This window comes from Lissotriton helveticus, chromosome 5_1 (assembly GCF_964261635.1).
Source record: "Lissotriton helveticus chromosome 5_1, aLisHel1.1, whole genome shotgun sequence".
NCBI lineage: Eukaryota > Metazoa > Chordata > Amphibia > Caudata > Salamandridae > Lissotriton > Lissotriton helveticus.
Window position 1 is genome coordinate 494,372,729 of NC_136065.1, and position 21,495 is coordinate 494,394,223.

Genomic DNA, 21,495 nt, shown 5'->3' on the forward strand with positions numbered 1-21,495 from the left:
TGTATTAAAAACAATAAATATATTAAATGGATATGATTCGCGGCGTCGCTGGCACGAGTGTTGCGTCTGACACATTATGTCTTGTGCACTGTACCAGCTGCAGCCCCGACCCCGGACCAGCGGACAGGCTCGTGCCCACTCTGGATGAGGAGGGCAGCCCCAGGCCATTGCGGGGGGGGGGGGCACGGTGTGTGCTCTGAAGGGCTTGCGGCTCCTGTGCCCCTCACACCCCACCCTCTTCAGTGTGTGCAGCAGAGATAGTGCTGGAGGGAGGGCGGGGGAGGGAGCCAGCAGAAGGCAGCAGCCACTCACAGAAACAGTAGTGAAATATCCTTAACACTTTAACTGTCAATCAGACTTAATGGGGTATAAAACTCCAAGTACAGAGCCACCGAGAGAGAACACAGGCTGAGCGAGAGAGGGTGTAAGAAGGAAAGGGAGAGACAAGCACGCAGCGAGGAAGAAAAAAGAAGAGGAGAGAACGATCTAGAAAAAGGGAGGAAAATAAAGAAAACTATAAGAGAGCGGCGGCTACAGAGCGTGGGGAATGCAATGAATGAGACGGTGGCACACTTATTTTCTTCAAATCCTGAAATCTGAACTTGGCTGTGCTGGGAGGGGGTGGAGGCAGCAGCCTTCTCTGTACGCCCCCACCAGACAGGCAGCAGTTACTGGGCCCCCTCCCTGGCCCGGGGCATCAGAGTGAACTGCCTCTCTCTTTAAACTGCGCACCCGGGTGTCTCTGAACCATTTCCTGGCTCTAAGAATAGTGAGCGGCGCGCACGGAGGACTGAGGGAGCTCTGTGCACACGGGCTGCCAGAGGAGGCGGGAGGCCGAGCAGTCACCTCTCCCGGGTGGGACTCCGCTGCTCGCTGCCCCCAGAGGGTCCTGCACCCCTACCCGACCGGCCCCTGGAGAAGGGTTTTCAAGACTGCACTGAACCGCAGCCCTCGGCATTTACATTCCCGGAGATCTGTTTTTTGGACACTTGAAACGTGATATTTTTGGAGGTACTTTGGTGCTGTCCCTCCGTGAGAGTTGCACGTTGCGTGGCAGTGCCCTCCCTGTGGAGCCGGACTTTTTCCTGGGTGGCTTCACCCTGACAGTTGGACCTTGTTCCGAGGGCACCGAGGATGGAGTGCCGGGCGCTGGGCAGCCTCCTGCTCTTCCCCCTGCACATGCTTTACCTGGTGCTGAAGGCGGCGGTGCGCCTGGTGCGGCCGCCCCGGCCCCGGGACCTGAGTGGGGAGACGGTCCTCATCACGGGCGGGGGCCGTGGCATCGGGCGCCACCTGGCCCACGAGTTCGCCAAGCAGAGGGCTAAGAAGGTAAGAGGTCAAGGAATGGGCGCTGGGTCTCGCAACACCCTTGCATTCGGACCCCACACCGCGCCGCACACGGTAGACTTGGCACTGCCAACCTTGCAGACACCACCCACTTAGACCAGTGTGGCCAGCCACAATAACTCTCCACAGAGTACCCTGCGCTAGAGCCACCCACACAGCTCTCCAAGGTGCGGACTTAGTTTATATGTAATGTATAATGTACCTCACATGCACCATCCACACAGAACAACCTGCCCCGTGCCATCCACAGAGCAGCCAGCACTGTATTCGCCGTCCCCAACCCCAGGAGCACCCAGCGCAGAGAGACCTGCACTAGAGTCCCCGACACATCGCCAAGCAGAACTGACTTTGCTGTGTATCTACATCACGCACAGCCCCGTACAGAACAGCCTGCTGTGTAGCTGTCCGAAAACAACGCAGTGCAAGGGTGTAAGCCACCTGTACCACATTCACACTAAGTACATATTCAGCACATACACAGTGCCACATGGACCAGCCTCGGCAGTTATTCTCATATCAGACAGCAACCACATATGGCGGCACGTGCAAGACTCCCACCACGCAGCACGTGCAAGACTCCCACCACGCAGCACGTGCAAGACTCCCACCACGCAACACGCGTACAGAGCACCCACAGTTCCACCTACCTCACACACAACAGCCACCAGAGCCGGGCTTGCGCTGTGCATCCACGGCATGGAGAGAGCACCACAGAGCAGCATGCACTGCACACCCTCTTGACCGAGTATACCTCCAGCGCACCCTGATGAGCACCCAAAGGGGAGGCGGCACTGCCTTCAACGGCACAGAGCAACCACCCTGCATGCTGCCCCAATGTTCGCACTACCGCTTTCCCGCACCGAGCCCCCACGGTGGTGGAGGGTTCTGCCTTCACACGCACCACCTGCATTGTTGTCACACTGTGTCTCGGGTGGAGCATGCGTTGCAGTCACAGCGCTGTCCCCCACAGAGCAGCCCGCGTTTTTCCCCACCACACACACCACCAGTTTCCTCCATTGTATGCCCACCTCACACAGATCCACCAGAGAGGACCCACTGCACCCCCCATCTCTCACACAGCACCTCCGGAGAGCAGCATGTATTGCACTCCCACTTCACACACAACACACTCCACAAACCGCCTCGCCTGCACGGCACCCGAGCTCACTCAGTACTTTGTTTTCCTTCTCACACGTGGATTTCACTCATTCCTTCAGCACACGGTTTACTGTTGCTGGTTTGTACGGCTTCTACAGGGTGAGAGGCTTCTGTGACTGGAGGAGAGGGGCGCATTGGGGATTCAGAGGAAGAGTCTGAACAGGCTATTATTATGCACTCAATGGTAATTTCCAAATCCGCCTCTCCGCAGCGCCAGACCCCCCGCCAGAAGTGCTGTGCTCGTGAACTTGTTGGATTTAAAGGAAACGCGTTCATATTTTTGTTTTTGTTGCTGTCAGGGTTGAAGCAGATCGCTCGCTGGTTGCTTCTGTAGGGGGTGCTGGGTGATGTGCACCCCAGATTCGGTTCACAGTCCAGTACTTCCCACTCACTGCTTGTGGTGCCCCCGGTTTCTTCAGGGTGGGGGCACTGGTGTGCCAGGTGAAAATGTTTTCTTGCCATTTGTTGGCCGGGCACACCTTGCCCGCGGTTCCGCTGGCAGCAGGCTGAGGATGAAGTGTGCCCGCCTGGTGATCTAAATAATGCCAAATAGGCTGGCACTTTCTATAAGGCTGCTGGAGTGAATGAAGCGCTCGGAGGTGCACGGACTCCCCCAATACCCATCAGATTGAGGGTGTTAAGATTGCAGCACAGGGAGCCGGGTCCACAGGTAGCAAGTCAAGCACTAGAGGGCACCAACATGTCCAGCACACCTACTCCCACTGTTCCATCCTAAGCCAAATCTTCCCTCGAATCACATCCTCGCCACGATTGACATCTTATCCAACGCACCCCCAGCCCCCCCTCCCCCCTCCACATCTCTGCTCACAGGTCCCAACCGTTAAACAGGTCCCAACCGTTAAACGTGCGAAGCGTGAACACGCTGGCGGTGACGCGCACTGATAATATGAGGAAGGACCCTGTGACGAGCGACAGGTATCCAGACACAAGCAAATGAGTGACGTTAGCGCGGTGAACTTTGGACAGACAACTCAGTGCTTTTATTAACTCTTTGTGTCCCGCAGGGATGTGAAAGAGCACATCATAGGTTGGCCTTAAAACACTGAGAACGCTCTAAACAGGATCCCAATTTTTCACACCGGGTAGGGTGTGGGGGGAGGCCTGGTTTAGGAGCGCAGGCAGAACAGAGGGTTCTTGGTCTCCCACCGTAACTTCTGTAGTAACATACAAAGCACACTATCAGCTGTAGAGGAAGGGCGCTTGCCTTGGCGCGGCCCATAGCTGCCATCTTCCTGTGCACTGTGGTTGTAGGCTGCGTGGCAGTGCCATGTTACTGGGGCTCACTGTTAGCTTGCCCCTACTTTGTAGCCAGGCTCATTATGTGATGGAATTTGTTGGTACATACTTGGGCGGAACATGTGAAACTCTTAAGTCCACTGGACCGGTTGGCAGCTGTGGGTATGTTGTTCATGCAGTGCAGGGCAGTACTACGTGGCCTGGAAAGGAAGTCACACTCATTAACCTGTGATGTGCAACTGTAAGGGGTGTGAGGACTTTGCAAAGTGGCACAAGCAACGCTTGTGACCACTTGACCTTCCTCATCTTGGCCAGTTGGTCTTTATAGATCTAAAGACAAGAGCACTAGTTTTGTCAAAAACTGCCTTGGCAGGTTTCTTTCCTGTCTTTGCCTGCATGTCCTGAAGGGCTCAGGACTACCAAAGCCTACCTGAACCCGAACAAGTCTCCATGATCATTTCACAGTTTTCCCCATCAATGACTCGAAGTCAGTATCCTAGGGCTAGGTAAAAGAACAAAAACAGCCAGAGTGGAATACATAGCTGTGAAATTGGTGGGAATGTTGGTAACAAGAGGCATGTGCCAAGATAAACAAAACATGTTCGTTAGGCGTTCATTTTTCTTTAACATGATCTGCCTGATCACGGACTGCCTGTTCCCGACCAAACAAACAAGATAAATACTTGGAAGTTGGAGAACTGAGCATGTTATTTTAACTCGGTCAAAGTACAATGTCTCAACTCAGTAAATAAAATAAATGATAGGTCTGGCTTGCATCAATGGTTTAAAAAACAGCCGATGCCCATGGTCTGATTGCCATTGGGCACTCTCCTACTTCACCCCTCAACCCCTGTCCTTTTGCTTACAGACTTTTATCAGTCACACTCTTCATGAACGAGAAATCCTTATTACACATTCCTTCTACAGGTTCCGAGTGGTCTTTCTAGTGCAAGAGTTTAATCCATGTGGCAGTGATCTCTTATTGATCTAACCAAAATTGTATGGGTTGGACCAAACAGGTCCATTCTACAGATAACGTCCATAGGTGAAATGATCATTGGAAGTAAAGGACTATAACTTTACTTAACTTAGGAAGGAGGTAGATCAATAGATTGCCGTAGTTCAAAGGGGACAGATCCTCTGAAAAAGAGGCATCTCCAAAAGAGAAAGATCCCTAAGATGAGCTGATCTGTAGAAGAAATTGCTCCCAAAATGGGATGGATCCCTAGAATAGACACATACCTAGAAGGGGTGAATCTGCATAAAGAAGAGATCCACAGAAAGGACCGGATGAGATGTTAGAAGAGAAGTTCTACAGAAAGTGCAGCTCTCTAGATGAGGTGGATCCGTGTAGTGGACAGATTAATAGTAGTAACAGTCCCATAGAAGGGTCAGATCCATCGAAGATCCATGGTCTAAATAAACTTTGATTTTACTACTACTACATCGAAGATCCATTGAAGGAGCACAGGAGTCAGGCCCATAAAAGAAACAGATCTGTAGATTGATGAATCTGTAGTGGGTGGGGATTTTGAGAGAGTGGGTTATTTCACCTAATGAATTGATCCATTGTTCCTCAGTTGGAATGGGTCTGTAAAAGGGGGGAATAAATCGAGGAAACTGTAGTTTGGTAGGTAGATCCATAGGCTGATAGATGCATAAAAGAGAGCGATCCATGGATCCATGGAAGTGAAGAATCTGTAAATGGAACAGAGCTCTGTAGATTAATGAGTCAGTCACTTGATAGATCTGTAAATTGATGGATCAATAGACCTAAAAGGTCCATAGAAAGTAATCGCCTTTGGCACGATGGATCTATGCAAGGTGAGGTCTGACAAATGGAGCAGAGTTTTCCTAAAAGCAGAGGTGGTCATTGAACTTTGTTTATTGTTAGTCCAACATCATATTACTGTTTTTGAGAGTCGGGTTGCAGCACAGTGTAAATTGGAGGATCCAACATTTTTTTGTCTCTAATTTGGTAGCGAAGGCAACAAGGGAGCTCAGCTTCCTTGATACCACCTAAACTGGATTGCTAATATTGTTCTACCCTCAATGTTACTTCGCCTCGCAGCAGCCTACCTTTGACAGCATTCTAATATTCTTCACTAGATTAATTCATTTTGGTACTTCCATTTGGGGCCCTTGGCTGTGAAAACACGCGATTTACAATATTTTAGGGGCATTTTGATTCAAATTCAAATAAACTCAACATTAAATCACACATTTGAAGTTATTACTAATTAGCTTATTGTACATATCTTTTCAAAGGATGAGGTGGAACACTTCATGGGGGGGAATGCCAAATAATTGAAAACTTGTTTTTCCTAGACTGACCAGTGGAGGGCGTGCAAGATTTTCTTCGTTTTGCCAGCCGAAACCATGAATGCCTCTTTTATCTTGGGGATTTTTTTTATAAAGTTTGATGTGACATTTTCACGTTATTTTCTTGTGGTTTGGAAGAATTAGGTCAGTATCTATATTTAGGCACCGTTTAACGGAGAACGTCAGTTGCAAATGAATTTGTTTCCTGTAGTTTGAAGTCGCCAATGTAACCGGGAGGAGGTAGTGAGGTAATTATTTGATGCAATGTTAAATATTTAGCTAAGTCACATTTTATTACCATGGAAAGAAACAGACGAGCCAGATATTCCGTATTCTTTCCTGCTTGTGTGCCTGCAAAACCTCTCGGAGAACTGGTTGTAAACACCAGCTACTGTTCCCATAACTCTGCTGTGTGCCCCGCCTGGTTCTCCATCTACCACAACAAACATCAGCCTTTGTGTGCAGTTGCTGCTTGCTCTTCGTCTTCATAGCAGTTATCTGCAAATATCAGCAGTCACTCCCAGCCCTGCCCTCTGGAGAAAAGAGTGCACACTGTGCAGGACGCTGAACCTATTAGCAGTGGCTGCCACCACATTCAAAAACTGGTGGGACGGGGAGGAGGGAGTGTGGGGGCGCAAGGGACTTTAATGATAATAAAAATGTAAAAAAAAGTTAAACTTTCCTGCTGTCGACCGACTCCTGCTTCGTGTCCCGGTGCTTGGTCTTCTGTGTCTCAGCAGACACTGGGACTACGTCACAGACTCCCTGTCCAATCCAGCGATGGTATTGGCCTAAGCAGGCTGAAAAGACACTCCGCTCAGGTAGTCTGTGGGGTTTCTCTAACCTGGCTGTTCAATACACCTAAGTGCCCATGTGTGTTTTGGTCGGCCTGAGACGGCCGGCCAAACACACATCCACACTTAGGGGTCGATTATGATGGCGGACGGACCTGAGTCCGTCCGCCACCATAATAGAGTAGGAGGGACCGTCCGCAGGGGCAGCGGCGGTCCCTCCATGCAGATTAGGATGTGACCGCCAGGGTGGCATCCTCTATTTTTAACATTGCGGCGGGTGCAGCTTCAAGCTGCACCCGCCGCAATGTTAAAAATGCATGCACGGCATTTGCGTGCACAAAGCGGCAGGCACCGCACGGTGCGTGCCGCTTTGTTCACCCAAATGCAGGGGGGCACCATAGGTACCCCCATGTGCACCCCCACCCCCCCTTCACCCAGGGGGCCCGCAACGGGCCCCCGAAGTGAAGGTCCGTATGCTTTTCCACGGTGGAAAAGCCGCCGTGGAAAAGCATACTTTCTACTCCATCATAATATGGCTGGCGGTGTCTGACAGACACCGCCAGCCATGTTAATGCTTTTCCGCCGCGGTCGGAAGGCGACCGCGGCGGAAAAGCGGCAGACAGATTCAAAGACCCACCAGCCATCCTAATTTGGCGGTGGGTCTTTAAAGCATACGCGGCGGTTTCCCCGCATCCTCCGGGCCGGCGGTGGCTTCCGCCAGCCCGGAGGATGCGGGAAATCCGCGATCCTAATGAGTCCCATAATGAGTGCACATAGCACTCCTCCTCACCCTACCCATGCCCCGGGTCCCGACCCTCCCTCATACGCTGGCTGAACCAGCTGCTTAAAAATAAAACAATAATGAATTATAATTCTATATATTTGCTGCTGGATCTGAGTCAGTGTGGCAACGCTCCTCTGCCATTGCGGAGGAGCCTCCCCTGACCATCAGCAAGTGTCTGCTTAAGCATGATTCACAAAGTGCTCTGTTATTAAGGGAAACCATTTCCAATTTTGGACGAACCTTCAACAACCAAATGCAGTCTCCACACTGAACCCCAACGCTTCCTGGCTGAGGCGACACAAGGAGAGGAACAGGTGTGTTTTCCGTTATTTCTAAGGGTAAGATTTTCTCCCAACATCAGCCATAGAATCATGGAGCACTGATATTTTAAGTATTGTAAAGATTGAAGCATCACCTTCAGCTCAAATGAGAAAGAGATATGTGTGAGTAGCACTCGAGTTGGTGAACCAGGAAGAGGGCTTTTCGGTCAGCTCCATCAAAGCCATTAGCCAGACCCTCCAGGATTTCGCGATTTGCAAAAAAAATCTCAGCAACTTTGAAAAAAACGTGTTTTTTTACCAAAAGTGCCAGGGAAAATCCGGTAAAAAAGAGAAATGCCTCCTGGGCCCGTGAGCCTAAACCCTGATAAAAATGAATCCTACCCGCGCACGGGGACGTTAGTTTTTATCAAGTTTTGGGCCCGCTGCCCACAGGGCACTTCGCAAGCCGAGGGGACATTTATCTTTATCAACTTTCTTGCTCAGCAGTGGGCCCCAAACATGATAAAAAATAAATAACCCCTTGGCCTGCCCCCCACCAGGATATTGCGGCATGGATTACTAAATTTTTGCGGCACAAATACACACATTTTGCGTATTTTTTGTGGCTCTTTATTGTGCTATTTTGATAAACAATAAATGCCCTCAGATCTGCAATCCCCATGGGCAGCAGTCGTAGTCATAAAAAAATGTATGCCCCCATGACCCGCCACATGTACTGTGGGCCCACAAAGTGATCAAACTACTGTCCCCCTGGTGGGCGGGAGGGGGGCATCATTTTTTATCATGTTTTAAGCTTGTTACCCACAGGGCACATAGTGGGCACAGAAGGCATTCATTTTTTAAAAATTATTATGGCCCGCCTCCCATCCTGCAGGCCCTAATCATTTGGAAAAATAAATGCCCCATGGGTCGGCCCTGTGCCCATGGGTGGCGGGCCAAAAACTTGATAACATTTAATACCCCCTTGGACCCCGCCACCCACGGGTCACCGGGAGGCATTTGTTTTTATCAAGTTGTGGTGCCACGGGGCTCACGGCAGGGCCTGGGGGCATTAATTGTTTTAAATGATTGGGGCCCACAGCACACAGGGCATGCCATAATCATGAAAAAAAATGCCCCCTGGCCATGCCACGTGCCCCATGGGCGGTATGCCCAAAACGTAATAAAAATGAATGCCACCTGGGCTTGACATCCAACCATCACCCGGGGGCGGTGGGGGTTGGGCCCGGCGCCCATTTTGCACACAGATAGCCCTGTGGGCATTAGCTGATTTAAGTGTTTAGGGCCAGCCACCTATGGGGCAAGCGGCGGGCCTCGGGAGAATTCATTTTTTTTAAATGAGGGCCCGCCACCCACGGGGTATGCTGTGGGCAATTTCTTTTGAATTAGGACCCGCTGCCCACACGGCACGCTGTGTGCTCTCTGGGCAATACTTCTTTTTTATTAGGGCCCGTCACCCACTGGGCTCGGGACAGGCCCTGGGGGTATTAATTATTTTAAATGGGTTAGGGCCGGCCGCCCACTTGGGTAGTAGGCCGGGGGCATTCATTTTTTTGCCCAAATAGCACAATTAAGTGCGACAAAAATGCTGCAAAGTTTGTGTATTTGTGCCACAAAATGTGTGTTTTTGTGCCACAAAATTTGGTAATCCATGCTGCAATATCCTGGTGGGTCTGATTAGCTAAATGTCAGGCATATTTGCAGTTTACAAGCCCAGCAGACGATATGGTATGGGGCAGAAACGTAACACAGGCCACTGTAGCCCTTATGGAACAGGAGGCCCCTAAACCCTTCAGGAGGCCCCATTCAGCTGAAGGCTAATGAATAGCTGTGAGAAATGGTAGACTTAGTGGTCCCTCATCACATTCTGCAGGGCGCCTTCTTGGGGCCTCTAGAGCCTTGGGGATGGGGGCATACTGCCCACCTCCCCATAAAAAGTAATTTTGGTGCTAAGGATGGGCTCCCAGGGACCACTGGAGGCCCAGGGACACGGTCTAGCAGCCTTCTCTTCCTATAAACTATTTTGGCCCCCAGGGTGGGCTTCCTGGGGCCTCTGTCAGCTCTGGAGGGGTGCCACTGCGATTTTTTTTCCTTTTTGGCCCCAGGGGTATGGGTCCCTCGATGGGGCCTAGGGAGTCAAGGTATCCCTACCCTGCCCCCTTATATATATTTTTTTCTTAACTTCTGGATAGGGGACTAAGTCCCCGAATCCTGTAATGACTGCCAGCAACACGATTCTCATGTTGCTGGCGGCCAATCAGCCCGGTCACTCAGACTCCTGCGAGATGGTTCAAGGGAAATAAAGCTCCCTGGGACAATTAGAATGCTCTATTTTTAAATTGGTGCTTCCGCTAGAGTCTCTTGAGGCTCCTGCGGACCCAACTGTCCAGATATACAATTATTTTTGTCCCTTAATTTCTCAAAAATAACTGAAAGGATTAACACCAAATCATAAAAAGCACAATCTGCAGACCAAGATCTAGCTTTCTGTCAAATTTTCTGTAATTCTGTAAGCAGTTTTTGCTGTTGCCTTGTCTAAAGAAGCCTCTTGTAAATGCTCCCAATTTACTTCAAAGCCCAGGCCCTGGTTGATGGGGTCCCCGGGAATTAAATCGGCCTGGGGAGGGGGGTTGCCCCCCCCCCCTTCTTCCTTTCAGCTGAGCCCCAGGGAATGGGTCCTTGGGATCGAAAGCAGCCGCGATATACAACAATAACTGATCCCGACCGGGACCTGGTCCACCCATGGGGCTAGTAAAAACAAGTGCAGGAAACCGCACTTGTTTTTTTTAAAATCATTTCCCCCCGGATCCTCTGGATTCACAGCTAAATTAAAAACAATGTTTTTGACCCCGGATCCCTGTTTTAATCCCTGTGGGCTTGATTTTCTTAAAAATATTTTTTTGCTGGGATTCAGCCGAGTTTGAGTACCAAGATGGCCGCCACCAACGCCTGGTTGTAGTGCTGGCAGCCAATCAGATCTCAGTTTGGGATTTGGCGGATTTGCGGACCCTTCACATCCCTAGATATATACATACATTTTTTTATTGACTCCAAAACTACTGAACAGATGTACGACAAATTACAAAGAGGGCTCTTTTTGGACCAAGATCTAGCTTTCTGCCAAATTTGGTGTAATTCTGACAGCGTTCCGGGAAGTAGTCCTGTCTAAAACCCCTATGGAAAACCTTTGCCACTTACAGAAGCGTTAAGCATGGGTGTAGCTATCATTAATAATTAGGTTCACTGACATAGGGGCCGGATGGTTTAAAGGGCATAGTGCACCCCATGTCGGCCCCCATTTTCTTGCATAAAAGCTCACAGAATCCTTGCTGTTCGTGAGTCAAATACATAGGGAGTAAAAGCACAGTAGTTTTACAGCTCTTATTAATGGGTAATAAACTGGCACCCATCTGGTGCACTGATTTATTCCCGACGATTTCCTGGACACCCTAGAATCTGCCTGGGGCTGCCTCCATTCTCTGTAGGCAAAATGTGCCAAGTGATGGCAGCAGAATGACCGCACGGCCCCCAAGTCTGCCGTTTTCATTTGTTATGTAAATGGGGAGCAATTTTCTTCACCTTTTGGGTCTCAGTTCCTCAAATATTCCTTGGGGTTTATGATGACACAGGGTCTTGACCCCTGTACTTCAATGATGTTGTTCTCCACCTGTAGTCAAACTTCCAGTTAAGTGGTGACACCTTTTCCAACTAAATTGAAATCTCCTTTCTTTGCAGGAAAAGGCTGGTTGATCAGCAAGATGCTTGTCTAACCACGCGCTTCGCTGAGGACCCATCTTGCCAGGGATATGAAACAAAACATGCATGCCTTAAAGCCCTAGCAACTTTATATGACAAGAGATTCACTCTTCCAGACCTTTTTAAACAACACACTACCCCACAAGAACCTGTTTATGATAAACACGGGCTTAGAGTGCAACAACCAGACCAATATATTCACTATCAAACAACAGATAATGTTGTGCTGTCCTTTCCTGCGTTCCCCAAGGCTCTTTCTTAATCTGATGGAAACTAGGTGGAGTGCCTGCGTTGTTTTGGTGCCAGAGCTGTCATTTTGGGTGTGTCTGGGTTGTACCAGCAGGCACACCTGCCAGCAGGAATGTCGGCGACATGCCAAAAGACTCATGGCAGTATTCCTATGTGCTGGCAATTATTCTGGTGTCCATCTTAAATAATGGTAGGCATTGTGAAGCAAATTGGTTGTGAGCAGCACGCCTTAACTCCACTTATGGAACCACTGCACTGCATCCAACATAAATGACAACAATTGCACATGATTTGCAGAACACCCAGATCCCAAACCTGTGCAACCTCAACAACTCGGACATGTTGCAGATTATCCCAGTAGGTGAGGCATCAAAGTTTGCTTTGAGAATCGCTATGTCAAATTTTATCAGGAATCCTCACTTAAAAACTAGGTGCTAAATTGCTTTATTATGATCGCAGAATTACTATAAGTATAAATTGCCCTAATACATATCTCAAATGTACAACCAATTTACAGCACATATGTGCCTTCGGGAAATGATGGATTAATTTTCCAATATGCATTCCATATGTTCACTATGTGGGCATTGTGTATTGCACTTTTACATCTCAGTGTGTGTAGGAGGGGTGGGTGGGGCTTCATGGTCCAGTGTTCTCACATCAGAATGACATATGCAGACTTATATTGCATTGGTAAATGCTGATAGTATTATGTTTTATTCTTTACATCAAAGCCCCACATCTTCTCAACACTATATCCTCGTTCAATGGATCTTACATAAATTAGTTAATTCTTAGTTTAGGAACAACAAATGAGAAACAGAAAAAAGTGCAATATGTGACCTTTCCATTTCAATTTCATTTTCTGTTTATGTAGACAAAATTCCCTTTCAAACAATCACATAGACAAGAACGAAAAAATGCAACCTTAGGTCACCAGAATTCACAAGTTACAATTTCACTGGCAACTAAAAAGTGAAAATAAGAAGCGCCTACGGCCAGATGCTACATCTTATAGAGACATTTTTGCTCAAAAATATTTCTGGCAAATTAGCGAATCAATGAAAAAGATGTTATAGATAGAGTTTTTAAATTATGTTTATGTAAAGATAAAAAACAAATCCAGCAAGGCGCCACAGCAGTTGCGTTTACAATGTAAAAAGCAAATAACTCTCCCATCAGTGCTAACATCTAGATCAGTCACCCTAGGAACAGAACGCAAGGGGATAATACTCAATCCTATTTTATACAATCTTTGCCCTCTGCTGCTGGTCAGTGGGGGGTACCAATTAATGTGTTATTAGCACAATTAAGGATTTTCCTTCCAAGTAAATTCAATCCCTTTGGGACAACAGAAAATCAGATTGTCTCAAAAATTGTTCAGAGGGGGAAACCTTCCTCTTGTCTATGAAACCAAGCTTTCTGTGCAAATCTTTAACAGAACAAATCCTTCTTACGGTCTTCTTTGTCCCAGCTTATCCGGTGCTTAATATCTCCTTCCACAATAAATCTGAAATATTTGTTTTCTTCCACAACACTCAAGAGTGACCAAAAGTTAATAGTCACATATCCACAATAATATACCAAGGTGTAAGCCCCAACTCCTGCCTAACTTCCAGGATCACAGAATCCAGCAGAAGATTTTGAACATGTTTCAAAACAGCAGATTTCAACACCGACTCTTGTGGCTTTACTATCACAAGCCAATAGCGCAGCACCTAACCCCTCCAGTAAAGGACGTGGGGTGGGATGGCTGTATGTCGGAATATTTATACAAAACTGCATCTGTCTGAAATATTCTGTCCTAAATTTCACTTTCAAAATATCATCTCAATGGGTTTTAATGTTCTATTGTTAATGCCAATATCTTTGTAAACAATATTTAAGACATGATAATTATGTTCGATAATATTCTGACTGCGGTATGCTGTTTTAAGACATAATATACATGCTACTTAGTCTTGGTCGCCGCGTCCAGCTCAGAAAAGAAGAGCTATAAAAAAATGATTGAATATCGTGACTCAGCTACCTCTACCATGATGTGCAACTGTTTCGGGAGAGCTTACATTTGCAGCCAAATTTCCTACAGGTAGCTATTTTGATGCATGGGCATGTGCATTTTCTATTATTCATTGGATGTGAAGCTCATCTGGACAATCTGCACCTGTACACACAAACATGTTTGGAGAGTTTTTTTGTTTACTTTACATAAGTACTAGCACCACTTTAAAGTTGCTTCTGAGAAAATTGATTCTGTTGAGTGGCAAATGCCGGTCCCGGACAACTGGGTCACGATTGCCATGACTGATAAAAGGGGAAGAAATGACAAAATTATGGGCAATAGACTAGCATAATGGATTCACGTGTGCTTATAAGTTGTTAATCTTCTCGACTAGAAGCTGGTGAAGGTGATGAGCTGTATAAATGGTGGAACAGACCTGCATATGATTCTCGAAGAAGAACCCAGAGCTTCTGGCTAAGGAGGAATGGTTATTTCCTTGAGAAGTGAGAAGTGACACACTTAAATGATCATTAGGTGGGTTGCAAAAGATAGAATATGTCAGCTTTTCCAAAAGTATAATTTAGCCGCCAGGGTCAGTGGGTGAAGGAGGAGTAAAGAGAAATGTGGATTTTTGAGCACAAAAAAACGCATCGATCTAAAAGGCATTTTGTGGCTTGGGCGCAACAGAAAGTTTTTTAAATCAATCGTGTGCAAAATATTCTGAGGCAGTGGTTTGTGATGAGGTTGGACGACTATGTAGGCATTCCAAAAAAGATGGTATGGGTCAAACAGTTTGAGTGTTTTTTTATGGAGGATGTGAAGTTAATACTTATGCATATGTTCTGTGTGAATAAGGTACATGAAGGTAAGATTGTGTTCTCAATAGCTGTGGCAGTAGTACAGTGAATGAAATTAGGTGGATTTTGTCTGGACCCGCGCTGATGTGAGGACAGCAAGCGAAAGGTTTGATACTGCAGGGATTGTATGGGTTCAGTTCTTTATGTCCAGAGCAGAGCATCCATACTGATTTAAAGGGTGCAGAGGATGGCAGAACTACAGCGTTATTAAAAGGATCAAAGGAGTTAAGTAGTTGAGGGTCAGAAGTTAAAGGAGGCATTGACAGTGTGGTACTTGGTCAAGGTAGACTTTGGCCATTGGTGCATAGAGCTTTCCAAAGTAAACAGTGGTTCAGAATTTTAATTTATGCTAGTAGAATTCCCATTGTAAATCTGAGAGCATAAATATTTTAGACTCTCTTCAATCAACGAAAAAGGTGACTAGTTTGCCCCTGGTATATTAGATGTTAAGACGCTAGACCTATTCTAACTGAATGTTTTGATATTGACTCTTAAATTTTGAGGTGGAAGGATTTGTTATGAATAAAGAGCTGTATATTAACAGCAAAACTAAAGTTAAGCTTTTTAAAAAATAATTTGAGACTACTACTGAAGTGCACTGCGTTTATCATTATGCATTGAGACAAATTGAGTCCTGGAATGTGGGGCAGTGTGCTCCCACCCTCCTTCTGTTTGAAAAGGCTCCCATGAGCCACTGAGCTGACGAGCTTGGGTTGATGCACCTGGGCCAGTGATTGGTACCCGAGGCCTGAGAAAACTTTGGGCAGCATTCCCTGCACCCCAAACCGACTTGTTGCTCTCCACTGATGAAGAAATTAATCGAGAAACAGGTGCCTAAAGTTGCACAGCGCAAGCTGCACCCACATGGGTGAGAAATTAAAAAACTGCTACTGAAGTTAGTGGTATCCACTACACTTACCATGATGCATTGGCGCAAATTGGGTGCTGGGATGTGAGACAGTGTGCTCCCACCCTCGTTCTAATTAAGCTCTGTTTGTACCATGTGCTTTTCCTTCGAGACTTCATTTGGGTTTCATTTCCAGTTTTCAAATCATCGGCACAAAGACTAACTCTGATTGAAGTTGGGTTGTAATTGACAACCCTCCAATTCCTGAAAGAATGCTAAAGTTAATTGAGAATCCATTGATTTTCCTCCAGTTTCGTCATTTGCCCCAGAAATGTGTGGAGTTTTTCATTACCGCCCAATTCAAACTCGGGATAGTATGGGCATATTCCAGATACATGTGTCCCAGTTGATGCAATATTTGGAGCATCCTTACCAGCAAGATGATTGGTGAAGAATATGAACGTTGAGGGAAGTGGAAAGCAGCAGCAATAGCAAATTCCTTACTGGTATAAATTGAAATGGCGCGACTAATGATCTTAAAAAATGTTACTGCTCCTGTCTTCGTCTAACACATAATCTCTAAAATGTACGCGGGTGTCAGTTGAGGATATTTCCAGTTCTCCCAGCTCAGAAGCATCCTGTAGTTTATCTCACCAAGGCTGCACAGTTTTATAGGTGTCACCCTCATTAACTCTGAGCTTGGAGTATACCAGTCTCGCCTGAACTCGCTTACACAAGTACTACTTCGAAGATGTCTAAAATCGAATTTTATTATCTCTGGTTCAAAAATTGAGACTCATTTTCATGCTAAATCTGTCTTCACCAGCTCCATCTGTGATTACATATCAAATTCATAAATCCTGTTTGATGATCTAGAAATATGTGTCAGTTAAGAACTCCCCAGGTCCCCAAAATCTTCTCAATAAATTCACCTTAGATATGGCTTACTGGAACTTTTCATAAACACCCAAACTTTTTGTTTACCACCCATTTAACACCACCTCCATATTTGTGGGACACCGCCATCATTATTTCTTCATTCAGGCAGTGAAGTTTTGGAAGCCACTTCTTCCAATTCTAGGTTTTCACCTTCTGATGTCACTTAGAAAGCACTTCCACAGTTTGGTCATGGCTGCATCACTCAGAAAGGGGATTGCATCTGGAGACCATTCAGTCCATCAGGTGTGGGCTACTAATCCCAGGAATAAATGTAAATATTAGCTCAGTCAAAGTCACGGAATGTATCATGTTTTTCAAAGTTTTTACTGTTTTGTGAACAGTGCCGGAAAGATTTGGTTGAATTTCTTATTTTATTTTTTGATTGTTTTGCTCCGACATGTATTCATTCGGTTTACTGACCATGTTTAAATCAGGTATAGAAATTAGTTGCTGACAGAATTTCACGTCTCTTTTTACGTCTTTGCCCAGTGAAGACACATGACCAGTGTTTGTCATCAACACAAACATTGATCAACAGGTGGAAGAAAGAAGAGTTATTTTGCAGACAGATTTCTTGTTGTAGCTGAAAGCTTGACTTTGAATTTGTCCATTACGAAATACTGAACTTCTTTCGACCTCAACCTCAACCCAGTACTGCCACCGCAACAGAAAATAGTAAAAGAGCCAACATCCGGAATCACACTCAACCACCACTGCATCTGAGACACATGTCCCACTGTGGCTTTTTTTCTGGATAATTATGGATTTGCCGCATTCACCACCCCATCATTCATCTGCTACATACACAATCTACAGATTTTAACAAAAACAAGTTGTGTTTCTAGCTCAAACGAATCAAAAGTTACTGAAAAAGTGGCGACGTTGGTTTGCGTGCAGTGGAAGGCCCATTGCAAAGGTTAACTGGTCATCTTTTGGGTTATTTCTGTATTTGGTTGTTAAACTGGTACTAATGAGGTGAACTATTTGCCCAGACAGTATACATGTGTATAATTTACAGAATAAGGAAGTAATAGTATCAAAAATGGGCTGCATTATGCCGCATAATTTGCCTATTCTTGCGCCACAATTTAGTCAAAGCTCCCGCAGAATTTGGTGCTACCCTGCCACATAATTCCATTGGACAACAATATAAACTGCGAAAACACTCCCTCTCGACCTATATCAATTTAACAATGGCTACTAATAGCTCACTGGGCTACCCTTTGCTATCGGAATTCAGTAGATGCAACAATGTTTTATTCATTTACATTCTTGTTTATTATCTTCATTTTTTTGAAAGAGTAAAAAGATTTTTTATATAAAACATTTATTTTGTACTATATATACAATACACTTTGTGCGTGATTCAACATTTTATAATATAGGATATAGGTCGAGTGGGAGTGTTTTCGCAGTTGATATTGTTGGCTTTTGCCCCCTTCTCCCAGACCTTTAAAATCATTCTTTAAGGGGGTTCCTCTATGTCATTACATAATTCAAGAGGCCCTTATAATTTGGACGTTTTAAGCAACAATGTCTCAACTGGATTTAATGAAAAGACAGATAAACAGGTATGTATGAGACATTAGTAGCAAAGAAAGGAGAGACTCCCGGTATTTTTCAAAAGTGCTCATGGCATCATGTATTAAAAATTATTTTTCACAGGTCACTCAGGACAGTTATAACAGCACTGTTAGCATGAAATGCGAAGACAACCCAAGGGGGCTTTGTGCACGTAGTGCTCGTGAATCAAAGAGTGACGGCGCGAGTGACAGGTGGAATCTACTCGCCGGGCCAGTCCGCAACCCCCTGCGGCTACTAGGACCGTACGGCAGTATTCCAGCGGCTTCTTGATTCATTCCGGAAACAACTCTTCATCACTCCAAGTCTCTCCTTTCTTTGCTACCTTGTAATGTCTCGTACATACCTGGGTATCTGTCTTTTCATTAAATCCGGTTGAGACATTGTTGCTTAAAACGTATACTCACCCATGATATCTATCCGGTCTATGGGTCACACTCCTGTTGTTTTTTACTACCTTATAATTTGGAAGCAGCGTACAAGACACCACCAAGGAGCTCCCTGTTGTGGTAAACCTGCAAACTGCAGTTGATAAAGGCATGGGGCAGGTAGAAACTGCTGCACTATGGGAAAAAAAACAGCTGCATAATGGAAATCAAAAACCAGCAGGTGACTCTCTCCACAGTTTCCCAATAAGGCCAAAATGAAAAGGAATGTCTGAACGTTGTGCTGTATAACCTAGCAAGACTCTCCCCAGCAGTGGTCCCCCGTTTGATAATCCAATAACATCTGACCCTTGTGCGTTATCTTGACAAGGGCATGTGTGACCGAGGCGGCTATTTTTGTTCGCGCTGTCTCATACATGCTGAAAACATTTTGTTTTGAAACGGATACTGTTGATATTTCTCTGGCTTTTGCAACGTGCTAATGGCACATGAGTCACTGACGCCACTCATTGGCACGCTCACATTAAAGCACCGCGCGTGCTGCCAGAGCAGAGCTTTAAATATCATGGCTGCCCATGGGGCGCTTGATATGTTATCAAAATAAAAGCTGTGTTAAACTAATGGCGTTAATAAACTCTTAATTCAATCCAGTGTGACTTGAATTTAATTCTGGCAAAACACACAGGCCCTCCGCTTCAGAACGTGTGCAGCAGCTGTAAGTAAGATCCACTGACTTTCACACAACTTTCCTTGCAAGCGAATAAGCAAAAACAGTGCTTAGCAAGCATTGGCAAAGTCAATTGGACTGGCGTTGGCTGCCCCATTTTGGCTTTGCCAATGTTTGGGAATCTTTTTTGTAAAACTGTGCAAGGGGGTAGCTTTTTGAATGTACATGCACATTGTGCTCGAGAAGATCACCACCTCAGAGTGCTGAGCCAATGGCTGTAGAGGGATGGCCCCTTGTCCTATGATCTGTGCAGTATCAGGCGGCCAATAAAATGAGAACAATGCAATGAAAGACTGGTGGGTGAAAAGCGCAGCTGAATGCCCTTAGAAGTATATTATAATTACAATTTTAGTGAATTCAAACTGTCCTGGCTAATGTCAGACTTAAGAAACACAGGGAATCGTCCGATTTTACCTTTATACATGTATTTTATCGTATTTAGGACTAAAAGGTTATTTGAAAGAATTATACTTAAGGAGTTTCGGATTTTTTTATATCAAGATCTAAACATTTTCTTCTTTAAAGTCAAACCAAACTCATAACTTCAAAATAATAATGTTTAGGACAACCATGCAGAAAATTATTTACTAATACATTTTTTCTTGAATTCTCGAATTTAAAGTGATATACTCTATTGTATTCGAGCACTACCAATTATAGCCAGTGAAACAACTACGTATGAGTCAGAACCCAACAGAATTCCGGTCATTGGCCTTATTTTTTGTTCGTTTTACAACTGGCTTGAGGCATAATCTGTAAGTAGTTCGGTTTTGGAGTAAAGAAGATAGTCCAGCTCACAAGCTCCCCCTACTACTGCTATGAGGTGTTCCTCTCTAGCATCTAGACAAATAAAGAAGCCTTGTTTGTGCATATTCTCCCTTAACTCCCTCCCGTTGGAGGTCGTGATGAAGATAGATTTAAAGAGGTCGGTCACCTACTGGTCTCATATGCACACTGATATTTAGTATACAGATTGTAAAGCCCCGTAAGTCTCCTCATAGTGAGTTTAGAGGGTTTGACAAAGGGACAAATAATACTAAAGGATGACAGGATAAGAAGCTTAGAGTCAGGTTTGTACAGTTTAGTGAATTTTCCCCAACTAAATGTGGTTGAACTTCGATCTCAATATTCAGACTGACGGAATTCTAGAGTCTCGCTCCTTTTACGCCAAATGCCCTTACTTTAGGTTTGATCCTGGAAGAAAGATTGAGGTTGAGTTGATGGAATGACATTGAGTGAAGAGCTCTGTAGCCAATTTTGCAGGTCTTTGCTCTAGTATGCTTAAGGTTCGGTGCACAAGGACTAAAATGTTATCCTGGGGACGATACTGGAAGCTTTATTATGGGTGGGTTTGGTGTGGTCCAGCTTGCGGTGAATATGACAAAGTCTGTTTGCAGGTTGTGAAGTCTTTAGAGCCTGGCACTCAGTGGCAGCTGGCAACATTAATAAATGGTGAGGCACCAGGCCCTCCGTCCGGTGCTCCTCTCCCCGTGCCAATCTTTAGATTGATGAGGAGCAGGAGGGAAAAGGAAGGACTTCCTTCTAAGTGCAGCGCGAATCCAACCAATCCAGGTCCAGGATTGCTTGGAGCAGGCTAACCCCGGGCTCATTTTGAGGCTGGGGCCTGCGTCAGCAATCCCCCAGCTGTTTCACAGCCCAGAGATTGCTGGGTCTGAAGTGTGCATGTCTAATAGGCCGGCTGTAGACAGCCGACCAATCTCACATGTGCACTGAACCCTGGGAGACATCCTGCACCCTCACACTCCATCCACGCAGGCCAGCAGCACACAGCATAATAAAATGGTAAAGAACATTTTAGTATTCTGTGTTTACCACTGCGTCAGCAGGTGTGGTGACACTGTTCCACCAATGATTTGAAACGTCAGCTTCTAGCACTGACTTTATTGCGGAGTCCAGAGTAAGTAAAGTTAGAGTAGTGGCTAGGCACCAGGATGAGGGATCGTCTTTGCTCAATGTTGTGGCCAGAGAAGGAGAGAGTATTGTAGTCCAGAGGGACTAATGTAAGTGAACGGGCTTTTGTGACACCTCATTCTCTGGTAACTATCCCTAAATATCCTCACAAAAGGGAGAGCGAGAGACTACATGCCCAGTTGCGTTCTCCCAAAGTGACTATTCGCACATAGGAGGGGAAATAGAAAAAGAAAAGATATGAACCCAGTCCCAAAGGAATGCCACTTCCTAGGACCG

At 45.9% G+C, this 21,495-nt stretch overlaps 1 protein-coding gene across 2 annotated transcripts in view; it reads left to right on the plus strand.

Annotated features, from left to right (window-relative positions):
• The first annotated feature begins 384 nt into the window (after positions 1–384).
• The window catches only part of DHRS3 (dehydrogenase/reductase 3), a 111,205-nt gene continuing 90,094 nt past the window's right edge, over positions 385–21,495 (plus strand). Inside the window, exon 1 of one of the 2 annotated variants that reach the window (XM_078642816.1) lies at positions 385–1,329. In XM_078642816.1, the coding sequence (XP_078498942.1) occupies positions 1,135–1,329 (195 nt within the window). In that variant the 5' untranslated portion in view covers positions 385–1,134. Of the gene's footprint in view, positions 1,330–6,547; positions 6,690–21,495 lie in introns of those variants that run through there. The other variant, XM_078642817.1, reaches the window with a different exon arrangement.